Source organism: Heterocephalus glaber, unplaced genomic scaffold (assembly GCF_053883595.1).
Source record: "Heterocephalus glaber isolate CG9 unplaced genomic scaffold, H.glaber_assembly_v1.0 deba00001610, whole genome shotgun sequence".
Taxonomy (NCBI): Eukaryota; Metazoa; Chordata; class Mammalia; order Rodentia; family Bathyergidae; genus Heterocephalus; species Heterocephalus glaber.
The window spans coordinates 39101953-39117043 of NW_028258381.1; the positions used below are offsets into that span (position 1 = coordinate 39101953).

Consider the following 15091-nt stretch of genomic DNA (forward strand, 5'->3'; position numbering starts at 1 on the left):
TACAGATAACTTCTACCATCTAAAGAAATTTTTAAAATTCAATGTTAAGCACTTTTTTTGAGGCAGGCTATGTAGTCCAGGCTGGCCTTGAATGAGCAGCAATCCTCCTGCCTCAGCCTACCAACTACTGGGATCACAGGCATGCCCCACCACACCCAGCTTGCTAAGCACTTAAAATAAGTAAAATATTTACTGAGTGACTTTTATGTGTGCTGTATATTAATTGAGAAAAACAGAAGACTTACCATTAACAGCTTTTTCATAATTTTTTCCTAGGTTTATTAAATTTCGTAGCCCAGGATTGAACTGTTCCATAACATTCTGACAAACAAACACAGAAAACAAACAAATTAATAAATAGTAGACTAACTGTGACCTAACTATTTCACCTTAATGTATAATTAGGGTAATGTTTTGGCTGCTAAGTGAATAGAAACTTTTAAGAGATTTGCTTTCGCTCTGCCTAGGTCTGAAGTTCAGAAAATGAATCATTCCCATGGTGCTGGCTTCATGACTGAGAACACAGTGACTGTGGGTATCTGTCTCATCTATGAACATAGCCTTAATCACTGCCAACAGCCTTAATCATTCCAAACGCAAGGCTTGCTGCCTCGACTCCCCAAGTGTGCACTGTCTGTAATGATCAGGAGGTAAGAATGAGAAAGTACCTAACACCCAAAGGAGCAGATGCTTTATACATGCACCCTTCAGAAGAAAAAGGTTCTCCCTTAGGACTGGCAGAGCACATGATGCCTTGTTTATCAAACAATGATGAAGGTTCCCAGTGAAAAATGACCCATGTATCCCTCTCCCAACCCTGTTCCTATTCCCAAGAATGTTTGTAATTAAGCTGTTATTGCATTTATGCTTTTGAATAGTCTTGATTACTCAACTGGGGACAGAAACTACTGGTGTCTACTACAGTACCTGAGGACCTAGCTCTCTATACCACACCTCACTTGCCCTCCCCTCGACCTTTCTCATATACAGTAATTAATTGGCATTTTTCTTTTTCTTTTTTTTTTGGTACCAGGGATCGAACTCAGGTCCTTCCACTTGCAAGGCAGGTGGGAGAACCACTGAGCTAAATCCCCGGCCCTAAGTGTCATTTTTCTGGTAAATAGTGTTTATTATGACTCTAAATACTGGTCACTACAGTGTAAGGAATATACTAAACGTAACTTTTCTGTTTTGGTAAAGCGTCTTTGTTTCTCCTGGGATTAATAATTGTCTCATTCCCCCTCCCTGTGCTGTTTTCTATGCATCTATCTTAAATTCTTCCATGTGTCCCGTCAGATCTAGCAGAGGCTTATCAATATTATTTCTCAAATATACAAAGCTGTCAGCTAATCTATTCCACTTTTTATCCCCAGAACCTCCTACAAGGGCTCCCTGTCCTCTTGCTCAGTCTGCTTGACTGTCCCTCGGTCTGTCACACTGTCGTCCTTGCATGTCCCTCTGTTGACTGTGAACAGCTCTCATTAGCTGGATCCGCATCTTCAAAGCTCTTCCTTCCTTTCTGCTGCAGATCATTTCCCCAAAATGACCTAAGAAATGATGCATGAAAGAGAAACCTACGTCCCCATGTTTGAAATTGCCTTTACCTTGACATCTACTTGATATTTTGCTGGGTAGAGTGTGAGAAATTGAAATATTTTCTTAGAATTTTTAAGATATTGCTCTGGTGTTTCTAACATCCAATTTTGCTGCTGAGAAGTCAGCTATTCTTTTATTTGTATGTGACCCCCTCCCCGCCAACCAGGGATCGAACTCAGGATCTTCTGCTTGCAAGGCAGGCATGGTGCCACTGGCCTAAATCCCTGGCCCTGCTTTCCCTTTTTTATTTTTTGTGGTACCGGGGATCGAACTTGTGACCTTGCGCTTGCAAGGCAGGCAGTGCAACCACTGAGTTACATCCCCGGCCCTCCCTTTTTTAAAAGGTTATTTCCTGGAAGCCATCTCTTTATTCTTGTTTTGTAAAACTGGATACTCATCTGTCTAAGTGTGGGTGTTTCTTCCATCTACTTCACTGTACACTTGGTGGACCCTAGCCATGTGGAAAATCAGGTCTTTCAGCCTGGAAAATGTTCCTGTTTCCTTTCTGTTCTTCATTCTTTCTGGAACTCTGCTGAGGATTTTACACATCAGATTTATTCTCTATTTTATCTTTTCTCTGCTTATGTATACCTCTATACATTCCAATTCTATTTAAGCTTTTGATGTATTTTTAATTTCTAAGAGTGTTTTAAAGTTTCTTGAGTGCTCCTTTTTAAAAGTATCCTCCTAGCGAGGCATGGTAATTACTCAAGAAGCTGAGGGAGAAGGATTGCCAAGTTTAACCCCATCTAGGCAACTCAGCAAGATCCTGTTTCAAAGAAAGGACTTGGGTGTAGCTCAGTGGTAGAGTGCTTGCCTAGCTTGCATAAGGCCCTGGGTTTGACTCTCAGTGCCAGAAAACCACCACCAAAAAAAGTCCTCATATTCCTGGATTATGAATGCAGTATCTTGTCATATCTGAATATAAATTGTTGGTATTTTATTCTGTTCCAGATCCCCATGTTATCTGATTATTTTTCCTCATTGGTTACTATTCATCTTTCATATTAAACGGCTTCCACAAACTCCTGGTGATCTTCAAGTGTAGCCTGCCAGGCAGAGGGAGCTGCTTGCTGCTGGTAGTGGCTGAGGTGGGACACGGAGCCTGGGGATCCAACCACTTTGCAAACCAGAGTCCTATTCCAGCCTTGTGTCTGTGCGTACGCGCGCCCATGTGTGTGTGTGTGTGTGTGTGTGTGTGTGTGTGTATGAGACAATGAGAAAGATCTCCCCAGCACTCCTCTGTGGGCTCTTCAGGTTCTTGTAAGCCAGCCACTGCTCCTCTGTCCACTTTCTAGTACTCAAAATTTCTTTAGGCCTTTTGTTAACGGTTTCCTTTTCAGGTCTCTGCACTACAGATTTACAGGAGTTTTGTTATTACTGTTGTTTTTTTAAAAATTCTTTTGCCATCATTTTAATGTGTTCTCAAAAGGAAGAGGAAAAAGCACATGAGGTGAATTGCCCTAACTGAAGTCCGCACATCCTGTATTACCACAGCAGATGGCTGTCCTGGGCTTGTGCACTACAAAGCAAGCTAACCCTGTCGCCCACCCTCTGCAAGATGGCGAAGTACCAGTCAGTACCCGAACACTGGACACCTACAGCCACAGCTCCTATTTCTGTCTTCTTAGTTCCTCTGGTTATTTTAAGACTCATAAGTAGTCGTGTAAATCACAGAATTCCCAGGCAAGCTTCCCCCAGCATCTCTAATAGTCTCTTCTACAATTGCTGCACATTTTCAAACCAGGAAATGGACATGGCACAATACTTAGTAAACCACAGATCTTATTGGAACTTTACCAGTTCTTATATCATTCATTGGCGGGGATTCACTGTATCTATGAGATTTCATCACATGTGTGGATTTGGGTAGCTGTCACCTCACTTATAATACAAGGACTTAACACAAAGATCTCCCTTCTATGCCCTCTTCCTAGTCACCCCCTTCTCAACTTCAGCAACTACTAAGTTCCATCTAATTCTGTTGTTGTCAGAATGCTATATAAATTCAATCATGCCATACCTGACCTTTTTTTTTCTTGGCAGTAGTGGAGATTGAACCCAGGGCCTTTGCACTGAGCTACATCCCTACCCCTTTTTATCTTAAGACAAGGTCTCAATAAGTTGTCCAGGCTGGGCTGGAACTTGCAATCCTCCTCTCACCGCCCCCCCGACTGCTAGGACTGCAGGTGTGCATCGCCATGCCCGACTCAGCATCTGACCTGTGAAGAGGAGCTTTTTCACTCAGCACAATGGTCTTAAAGATGGATCCAAATCGTTGGGTGCTTTAATAGTTTATTCCTTTTGTTTCTTGTCAGCAGTATTTTATAGTACGAGAGTGTCACAGTGTGCTTATCCATCACACAACGAAGAACATTTGGGTTGTGCTGAGTTTTTGACTATCCCAAGCTAGGCTGATAGGAACAATCATGTGCAGGTTTTTGTATGAACATAAGCTTTCATATCTCTAGGATAAATACCCAGGAGCTCCACTGCTACGTCATAGAGTACGTATGTTTAACTTGAGAAGAAATTTGCAGACTTATTTCCAGAATGGCTGTATCATTTTACCTTCCCATTGGCAATCTAGAAGAGCTCAATAATTTTTCAAACCTAGTAATTTCATAAGCAAATCGTCACTTTCTAATTAAAAGTCAGATCTTAATAATATCTTGTGTAAAATTATTGTAATGTTATGAGGCTGTGTCTGGATGATAAAAATAAAAGGAGAGGGCCAGGGATTTAGCTCAGTGGTTTCGCCGGCTGTTGCGCAAGCGCAAGGACCCAAGTTTGATCCCCGGTACCAAAAAATAAAATAAAATAAAATGAAAACAATTCCAAGCTCTCTCTGCCCTATAGCACACAAGCAGTCACATAAGGAAGCCTAGAGCTGTTCTTTCTTCAGCATACTCCTTATCAAATTAAGGGGAAGAAATCTGATTTCTTGATATAGTTCTTGAAATGTCTATATATTAACTTTAACATTTAAAAACACCAAGAGCAATGAATACCAAATACAAATCACTATCCAAATGATTGTGCTGAAAAGCAGTTTAAGTACTAAAACCAGCTTCAGAGAAAAGTTTTAGGCTTGAAAAGTTCAACATGTATAGTTCAATTCTTTGTTATTTAGGTTTAGCTACAGAAAGTTTTCCCCTAGAAATTTTGGCCCTTTTAAACAGTGGAAAATCCATTTCTATACTGGCTTTTGGCCATTAATCTAGTAAGTTTAGCTATAGTACATGTTATTTTTAAACTTAAGAACAAAAATGCAATGCAACCTTTATATTCCAAAATCTATAAAATGTTATAGCATTGGATGCACTTGTTTTTTGGGAGAACAAATTATATCACTATCTCTCTAAGCCTTAGTCTCAACCTCTATAAAACAAGAGTGATAGTCATTTCCACCTCATAAGGGGTATGAGGAGCGAGGGTGAAAAATCTAACATTATGGAGCACTTATTTATTTAACTGTTTTTTTGTGTTGCCGGGAATGGAACCCAGGGCCTTGTGGATGTTAGGCAAACATTATCACTGAGTGATGCTCCCAGCCCTATGGAGCACTTACCATGTGCTCTTCAAAGCTCTCAACACTTAGCATACACTAACCAATTATAACTAATACTGCAGGAGAAAAATCTCTAAAATATTAGCCAATCTTCAATCAGATAAACATTCTGATTACACAGCTATCTCTATTAGGTATACTACTATATACCTACACAGCTATCTATACTAGGTATATCTACTTTCTCTCTATAAAATGAAAATAAACGGTTATCAGTTCTCTTACCTCAAAATATCAGGATGAGAGAAATCATGTACACAACATCTAGAGCAGCGACGGCAAACTTTTCAGAGATGAGTGCCCAAACTGCAACCCCAAACTCACTTATTTATCTCAAAGTGCCAACGCTGCAATTAAACCTGAATACTGAGGTTTCAGTTTAGAAAAAACAACTCCTACATTAACATCTTTTGTCTTAAAAGAAAAACAAATAACATGTGTGTCATGGGCTTGCCACCACTGATCTAGAGAAGGGTGCCGTACAAATCTCTCATTCGATTCTAACACTGGGGTCACTAGCCCCATTTTATAGATGAGATGCTGAAACTGTGATTTTCCCTTCCTTTCCTTTTTTTAGACAGGCTCTCACTGTGTAGTTCAGACTGTCCTTGAACCCATGGTGATGCCCTTGTCTCAACCTCTCAAGTGCTGGGATTACAGGTCTGGACCACCATGCCCAGCTGTATTTTGAAACCTTGCTGAAGCTTCTCTGGGCAGCAAGAGGCAGAATTTAGCCTGGGCAGTTTCTCTTCTAACCTTTACACTTGCCTTGAGGCCTCAATAGCTCCTTCCAGTAGACTGAAATAAAGTGAGATGAAAATGCTTTCATGATGTTAGAGCACCATTTCAGTGAGACATGATAGGATACTCTACAGTATTTTCATTTTCTTTTTAGGTGCTTTCCTATAACCCTACTTCCCACTTTCGGTGACTATCATTAACCCTCTAATAGCATCATAATATGACCCATCTTGCCTGGGCAAACAAGTATTCTGGACCTCTTCCCTTTTCCTTCCCAGTAAAAAAATAAGATGGGAGAGGGCTGGGGATTTAGCTCAGTGGCACTGCGCCTGCCTCACAAGCGCAAGGTCCTGAGTTTGATCCCCAGCACCGGAAAGAAAAAAAAAAAGGTGGGTCATCCACAGCCACCTGCAGTCCCACAGGAATTACCAACAGTTAGCACAGTTACATCGGCTCCCTTTGCTGAAAGGCATTGAAGTACTACGGACAAAACTACAGGAAGCCTTAATCGCTCCAGTCCAAGTCTCAGATTCTACCCTGCCCCCATGGGGAGCTGCTAATTAAAGACCTCTGCTCACTTCCTAACCCATCTTTTTATACTTTTATACACAGACATATTTAGTTATGATTAATACATAACTTTGCTTTGTGCACTGGAAAAATACTTAAATGGTATCTTATAATACATTTTGCTTATTTCTTATCTTCTTTTCATTCAGCATTCTGCTTCTGAGACCTGTCTACTTAGATACACATGGACAGAGTTTATTCTTTTTTTGTTATTAATTATATTGGTACATTTAAGGTATACAATATAATGACATTCATCATTGGAAATTTGCACCTTTACATAATCTCTCTTGGTTCTTATTTTTCACCCTTGCCCAGCCCTCCCTTCAACCCCTCCACCCCTCCCTACCTACAAAGACTTTGTTTCCATTTTTTCTTTTTCTCATATTAATTCCATTCCTTTCTTTCTTTTCTCCTACCCCTCCCATTTCCCCTTCAGAGTTTATTCTTAATTTCTATACAGTATCCCACCATGATGGTTGGTTTTAGGTGTCCTTGTGGCTAGGCTATAGTATCCAATTTGTCAATTTAACACAAAATCAGGTACTGGTGTGGAGGTATTTAGCAGATGTGGTTAACCTCTACCAACAGTTGACTTTAGTAAAAGAAAAAGTTATTCCCAATAATCGAGATGGGTATCATTGAATCAACTGAGAAGCATTAAGAATAAAACTGAGGAGCCAGGGATTTAGCTCAGTGGTTCCGGCACCTGCCTCGCTAGTGCAAGGATCCAAGTTTGATCCCTGGTACCCAAAAAAAACAAAAAACAAAACTGAGGCTCCCTGAGGAAGAAACTGAGCTACAGCATCACCCTCCAGCTTGCCCTACAAATCTCACACTGCCAGTCCCTACAATCCCATAAGCCAATTTCCTTAAAGGTACAGTTTTGTTTTTTATATAAATACATTACATTTCATTCATCTATTACTCTGCTGAGTGGCATGTAGATTGTTTACAAATTTTGCTACTCCCAACTATGGCGCAAGGAACTGTACATGTCTCCTTGTGCATCTAGAGAAGCATTTACCGAGAAACTGAAATTCTGGGACAGTATGTGACAGATTGTTCAATCTTGTTAGACACAGTACTGCCAAGCTGAAGGAAAGCGGCTGCAGAAATTCACACTGCCCAGCCACTGCACGTAAACACTATCTTATCCCATCTCCACCAACAGGTGGTACTGCCACACATTTCATCTGCTTGATGGGTCAAGGACAGTACCTTTTTAAAAGTATCATAAACTGTTTCCTTGTCAGCATTAAAAAAGTGTGTATGTTTGACAATACCTAAGGCAGGGAAGAGAAACAGTGGGAAATGGTTTCCTAGTGTAATTTAATGGGCTTACCCTCAGTTTTCACGTTTGACTTTTGTCCTTTTAACAACATGGCAGGAGGCAGAGGCACCAAAAGCCTGAACACGTACGTCCTGCAGTTGGAGCTGCACCCTCCACCCCAGCCGCTCTGTGCTAGGCTAGGTTGTTCTTTGAACAGGCCCCACTTCTTCCCAGCAGGGACTGTTATTTGCCCTTCCTCCTGCCTGAAGGTTCTGGCTCTGGATACCCAGCCCACCTGGTCTTAGCATGAAATCTTGAGCGACTTCTTCCTTGACCCTCCTTGCCTCCTCCTCTTGCTCTGTTCCTAGCTTCTCTTGCTTCCAAGTGCGTGTTATGATGCCACATGGTTTTACTTATATGTTTACTCTGTCTCCTCGGAGAAACTGCATGTAAATTAACCCTCTACATCCCTAGCACCAGGACAGCACCCTGAGGCACTACACTTAGCAGCAACAGTTTCACAAGTTTGTACTTAGAGATCTACGGGCTCTAGGGTGGATCTGCTGGCCCTTCAGCTCTGCAGACTCATCTGCACACACCACTAGACACAGCGGCCCAGTGGGCCAATTAGCCGACAAATCCAGCATGAGGTAATGGGGCCACTGGCTGGCACTTCATTAGCTCAGAGTAATAATAGCTCCATCTGAGAGTCACAAACGCTGCAAGGCTCTGGCATCTACCTACTGAGGTGTAGCAGGCTTACAAAATCTGAAATGCCATTTCTAGTCAATTTTACTTCCAAACCCCGTGTTTTTCTAACGTGTCATTTAAATTACCTTGTAGAGATTGGGCAATAATGTACCCTCACCCTTTTTTAGACAGGGTCTCATTAGGGAGCCTAGGCTGGCCTAGAACTTGTAATCCTCCTGTCTTGGCCTTTGCAGTGTTGGGATTACAATCATGTGCCATCATGCCTGGCATAATGTAGTGTTGGGAGCAATGCTACATAATTCTAGGGATTAATCATTTGGTTAGCCTAGTTCTCTTGCCTACAGCCCAGCTACAGAATAACTCCAGTTTGGCCTCCGGTCACAACTGAGACTTCAGTGATCCAGTGATGCTGTGATTCTCCAGGACAAGAAACATCCTGGGAGAACAAACATCTGCTCAGTTCCTCACTGTTCTAGGACTGTTAACATCTTGTTTGCCGGAGATGTACTGAACTCTCTGCAAGCCTTCCGTTACACCTTGTTTATCCCAATGTGAACTATTGAACTCTCTGCAAGTCATTTGTTACATTTGTTTCTCCCGATGTACTGAATAAAAGGTGTGGTAAACTGGGGGCTTTGTCTTTGCTGCCCAGAGCAGCACTGATCAGAACCAAAGCTCAGCTCCTTCTCAGTCTCATTTGTCTACCTTTCCTGTAATTCGCCGTGTGCTGCCGTGGCTCGCAGGAGACCAGGACTCACTGCAGAGGTTCTGGTAACGTCCCCTTCCCCTGTCCCCTACAATGTAGCTCTTAAAAAAGAATACCAATTGAGTGTGGTGGTTTGTGTTTCTAATCCCAACTGCTTGGCAGGCTGAGGCTGGAGGATCTTGAGTTTCAGGTGAGCCTGAGCAACTTACAAAGGCTGGAGATGGACCACAGCACTTCCTGGGTTAAATCCCTATTGGGGGGGGGGGGGGGGGGAGGGGAGGAGACCTTCAGTAGACAGAATCCAAATGTCTATGAATCGGTGAAAAGACAAACTAAACGCTGGATATCCTTACAGTGAAATGTTATTTGGCCAAAAAAAGGAATAAAGTTCTGATACACATTACAACGCGAAGAAATCCTACTATCCTTACAATGAAATGTTATTTGGCCATAAAAAGGAATAAAGTTCTGATACACACTACAACGCGAAGAAATCTTACTATGCTCAGTAAAGAAGCTCGTCACAAAAGACCACATAGTGCACGGCGGATATAGCTCAGCAGTGGAGTGCTCGCCTAGCCTGTGAGAGGCCCTGGGCCCCATCCCCAGTGCCCCTGCCACATAGTATATGATTCCATTTGTAAGAAACATCCACAAAATACAAATCTATATAGAAAAATATGTATCAGTGGTCGCCTGGGACTGGAAGGGAGAAAGATGAATGACACCAAATGGTGATGAACGTTACTTAAAATAAGTGAATTTTGTAGTAAATAAATTATACTACATAAAGCTTAAAAAAAAATAAGGGCCAAGGATTTAGCTCAGTGGCACCATGCCTACCTTGCAAGTGCAAGGTTGAGTTTGATTCCCGGTACCAAAAAAAAAAAAAAAAAAAAGCAGAATCTTTGATTGCTGGCCTCGAATGCTCAGTGATCATCCTGCTTCAGCCTCCCATGTGCTGGGATTACAGGCATGCACTACCATGCCCAGCTTAAGAGCCAGAAGTCTTGAGATGCAGGCCATCCCCTGCCCTTCACGTGTACTGGACCAGGACTGGTGGAAAGTACTCTTTGTCTGTGAAATACATGCCTATGTAGCTGTCTGCAGCAATCTCCCGTCCCAGGGTGAAAACTGACTTGACCCACTAATAGAAAATGATAACCCATCCATTCTGAGGCAGTTCTGCTGGATTAGCAGCTATCTTTCCAGCCATGACTGCAGGAGTATAGCAAATGTTTTTCCAGGCAAAAGTCCTGTGTCCTTCTAAAAGGGGAATTTTGTAGGAAATATTCAGGTCACAAAGAAAAACCTCTATTGAACAGTCACCATGATTTAAACATTATTTTACGTTCATTCTTCCTCTTCCCTCTTCAACTCTAATCCAGGTGTTGGTCTACACGGAATTATTTCTGCAAAAATGGTCCTCCAGTGAGCAAAAGTCAGGCTAGGAAGGAAGCTCAGCCCCGTAGGCTCACATGGATCTGTCCCAAGCCACATGGCCTGAGCACGAGGAGCCAGTGGTCAGTTAAGTGCAGTGACATCCCTCTGCGGCTGGCCACTCACAGAAGAATGTTCTCAGAGTTCCAGGTGCACCTGTTAGATCTGGAGCTCCCTAAGAACCAATCAAGCAATCAGTGTGATCATTCAGAAAGACAGGCACTATATGACCAGAGGCAGTCACATTTCCATGCCCTTCTATTTCATTGCTTAAAGTGAGAGATTTCAGTGACAAATTCTACATTTCCTAGTCCCTACTCATTTAGGGGGCAAGAATTGCTCTGAGGCTATAGCACACTATAGCCAAACAAAAAGGCCCACAATGGAGGGAATAAGAATGTTCTGCAATCAGTAGCACCTTTTAGGTAAAATCATCAAGACTGTCTTAAAGTTATCCAGCCACTTACATTAGCATAAAAATCCAGGTTTTTTTTTTTTAATCCAAATTTTTAGTTATTTTTTAAATAACATGGAAGGAGAATCACGTACAGGTATTCAAACGTCATGATAATCTGATAGACCTAACTTGAAAAAAAAAATCATGATCTGAACCTAGTTAGAAACTAGAAAATTTCACTTTTTTTCTTGTTTTTTTGAGGGGGTTTCACTCTGTTGTCAAGGCTGGCCTTGAACTCACAGCAATCTTCCTGCCTCAGCCTCCTAAATGCTGGGATTACAGTCATCTGCCACCATGCCCAGCTGGAATTTCACTGTATTCTAAACACTGGACAAAAGTTTCGGATTTGTCTATGGACGGAATCATTCAAAACCACTTTTCCAGGGACCAGGGACTTAACTCAGTGGTGCTGCTGCCTGCCTCGCAAGCGCAAGGTCCTGAGTTTGATCCCTGGTACCAAACAAAACCAAACCACTTTTCCTCATAGTTTAAGTCCAGACAATTATACTGGATTTAGGTCTAGAAGATTCTATAATGCCATAATATATTTTGTAGCAGTGCCAAGAAATCCTTTGGTTAAAAGTAGGCGTTTCTAGCCTTGGCAGTTAGCAAGTTATCAGAAATGAGACCAATGTCTGGCACACACTGGCCTCCATCCGTCAAGGGATTTTGGAACTTTGCCCCAGAATTCAAGCAACTCTGGCACTCTGATCTTCAGAGAGAACAGTATCGATGGGACTGAAGTAAAAAGCACTTCTTGAAATTCCAACTAGGACAACAGCAGTGTATCCACTCTTGGCTTGGTTTGTAGAAGTACATGTTTTTATTTAGTAGAATGGAACAATCTTTCTTATTCTAAACTACAGTACGAGGATGACTACCATACAAACTTCAGAGTAAATTTTAAGAGTAATCTTTCAACCAGAATCTGAAAATATCCTTTTCTGGTATTTTCGTGAATGAGAGGGAGAGAGGGAGAGAGGGAGAGAGGGAGAGAGGGAGAGAGGGAGAGAGGGAGAGAGGGAGAGAGGGAGAGAGGGAGAGAGGGAGAGAGGGAGGGAGGGAGGGAGGGAGGGAGGGAGGGAGGGAGGGAGGGAGGGGGAGGAGGAGAGGGAGAGAGGGAGGGAGGGGGAGAGGGGGAGAGGGGGAGAGGGGGAGAGGGGGGGAGGAGGGAGGGAGGGAGGGAGGGAGAGGGAGGGAGAGGGGAGAGAGGGAGGGAGGGAGGGAGGGAGGGAGGGAGGGGGAGGGAGGGAGGGAGGGAGGGAGGGAGGGAGGGAGGGAGGGAGAGAGGGAGAGAGATGACTGACTTATGCCTGATACTAGAGAACATGTGTACTTAAGTTTCATTCCACTAACTCTATAAAGTCCTTTTTACATATGGGCCTCTGAAACAACATTATACACTTGTGCAACCTTTGCTATTTGCTCCTGTTGAGCCTAGTCCTATGCTGAACCCAGGAAATATAAAGATGAATGAGGGAAGAGTTCCAGCCCTTGAAAAATGCATGGTCACACAGGGAGGTAGGTATGAAAAATACCAAGGTAGTCTAGATCAATGTGAAGAAATAAGGAATGCCATCATTTAAAATATTACATGAATATAATTTAGAAATATAAATTTATTCACAGATAAGTGGCATTTACATTTGTCTGTGGGTGGAACTGCAGTCATTAATTTCTTGCTCGGTTTGAATGAGCCAGCAACGGACACACACTGTGGAGTACACTAGACCTTTGGCTAAGTGTTCTTGCCTGCCTAGTTACTGTTTTTAAAAGGTGTGTCCTGGAATAAAAAGCAAGCGATGAATGTACAGGAAAGACAGACTCATGGACTGGGCTGCATTTGTTTAGAAATCCAAAAGTACTGTACTTAACAGGTAACAGGAACTTTACCAGATCAAAGTACACTGGCTTCACAGCAAATGCTATTTTTTAAGCTCACCAGTTCCTTCTAAACACCACTCTTACTGTATCTAGAATAATTCTAGTGTGGACAGAGACCAGTCATTGTGCTCTTTGTTAAAACTGCAGCCCTTAAAATCAGAGAAGTGCTTAAAAACCCCAAATAATTTAAAAATACTTCAATTCTTTACTTATATTTCTCAGATTCCTGTGAGAGGAATCGAAATTTCTAAAAATACATACAATTTTTGGCTTTCATCTACTCCTCTCATATGTCCAACTTTCCAAAGGCTTCTTACAAATTGTCTTAAAAACTTCCTGAACATAACCTGCACATATATTAATCCTTTCTTCCTGCTTCCAATAGTGATGCAAAACAAGCTTCAGAGAAATGAGCTGGCAAAAGCAGGACCTCTGTGGGACAGGGTCAAGGAAACACAATCAACAACCCTGGCAGGCTGAGGAGCAAGGGCAGGGCTGGGGGCGCTGAACCTCGGCACTGTGGTCCGTCCCCAGCTGTGGGGCCCAGGAGCACAGACACCAGGGATCTGCTCTGCAGTGAGGCTCCCGCAGTGACCACTGGGCCTGGCACAGCTCTGGTGCTTGAGCAGCGGTTGCAGAGGCCTGAAGGTCCGTGGGGAGACCGGGACAGCAGGTGCTCGGAACGGGGCAGCTGCTATTCCTGCTACTGGCCCAGTCCCATCAGCTGAGGAACAGGGGACAGTTTCAGTCGCAACTGTGTGGTGAGAACAGATCTTCAGTTTTCACCCCACAGATTTTTTTTTCTGGTACCGGGGATTGAATTCAGGACCTTGTGCTTGCGAGGCAGGTGTGGTGCCACTGAGCTACATCCCCAGCCCCAGCCCCAGCCCCAGCCCCAGCCCCAGCCCCAGCCCCAGCGCACAGATATTTTTGGTGTGTACTATGCACCAGCAGAATTAGGGATTTAAACACCCTGAAGGAGCATACAGCTCACTGAGAGAGAAAACTGTGTGCCAACGATTTCAACACTCTTCTTTTGTCAAATATTTATCCAGTCCCACCTCTGTAGTTACCGAGGCTAGCAGAGAACAGAACATGAAAATCAGTGTTTGCATGGCGGTGGCAGTCCAGTAAACACATGCAGCTCTATAGCTGGCGACATTCCCTGAACACCCACAACGTGCAGACTGCTTCAAGGGCCGTGCTGTCTTAGCACATTTAACCCTCACAGCAAACACATGAGGCAGGTACTGTTCTCATCCTCATTGACAGATGAGAAAACAGAAGCGCAAGGTCAGATGGAAGACCCACCATAATCAAGTACAAACAAAAATCTAGCCTAACAAAAGGGATGCAGGGCCGGGGATTTAGCTCAGTGGTGCTGCAGCCTGCTTGGAAAGCAAAGGTCCTGAGCTCGATCCCCCCAGTACCAAAACAAAATACAGAAAAACCAAAACCAAACAAACAAACAAAAGGGATAGAGTGGTTAGCTGAAAATTCGTCTCAAAGAGCCCAAGGCTGAGACGCTTAACAGGAACAGTCTAAACATCTCCATGTTGAAAGTGTGTTTGGACACTCAAGTGTACTGTCAGATATGGTCCATGACCTGTTATCCCAGCCTGTTAAAAGTATGATAAAACTCAGGCTCTCAGAAAATACACTCGTTGGTCAATTAAAATTGTCTTTTTTTTTTCCAGTGCTGGGAATCAAGCCCAGGGTCATGGAGTGCTCTACCACAGGGCCACAGTGCCCAGGCCCAGAGTCAGTAATACACACATAAATCACAGCACTTAGGTATTAGGTATTATGAGCGTGACCTTCTTGATCTGTCACTTGAGTTTTTGTGGCCACAAATGGATTGCTTTATGTATTATCTCAAGTCTCAGGCACCTGTATCTGGCAGGCACGTGAAGGTTACAGGGCTGTCGCCTGTACCCTCTCACCCTCCTGACGCACGTGGTCAGCTCTGCACTCAGGGTGGCTGGCAGGGCGGAGGGCGTCGCTCAGTAGTAGAGTGCCTTGGTTATTATGGACAAGGCCCTACGTTTGACCCACAGTGCCACAAAAAAATACAAGAAGAAACTTAGGACAGCTGGTGTTTGGGCTTCTCATGTGTGCCCACCCCCATCCTCACCCTGCATG

General features: G+C 43.2%; 1 protein-coding gene across 1 annotated transcript in view; it reads right to left on the reverse strand.

Moving 5' to 3' along the window:
- The window catches only part of Baiap2l1 (BAR/IMD domain containing adaptor protein 2 like 1), an 89999-nt gene that overhangs the window by 63959 nt on the left and 10949 nt on the right, over positions 1–15091 (reverse strand). Inside the window, exon 2 of the mRNA XM_004840478.4 lies at positions 246–321. Coding sequence (XP_004840535.2) covers positions 246–321 — 76 coding nt within the window. The remainder of the gene's footprint in view (positions 1–245; positions 322–15091) is intronic.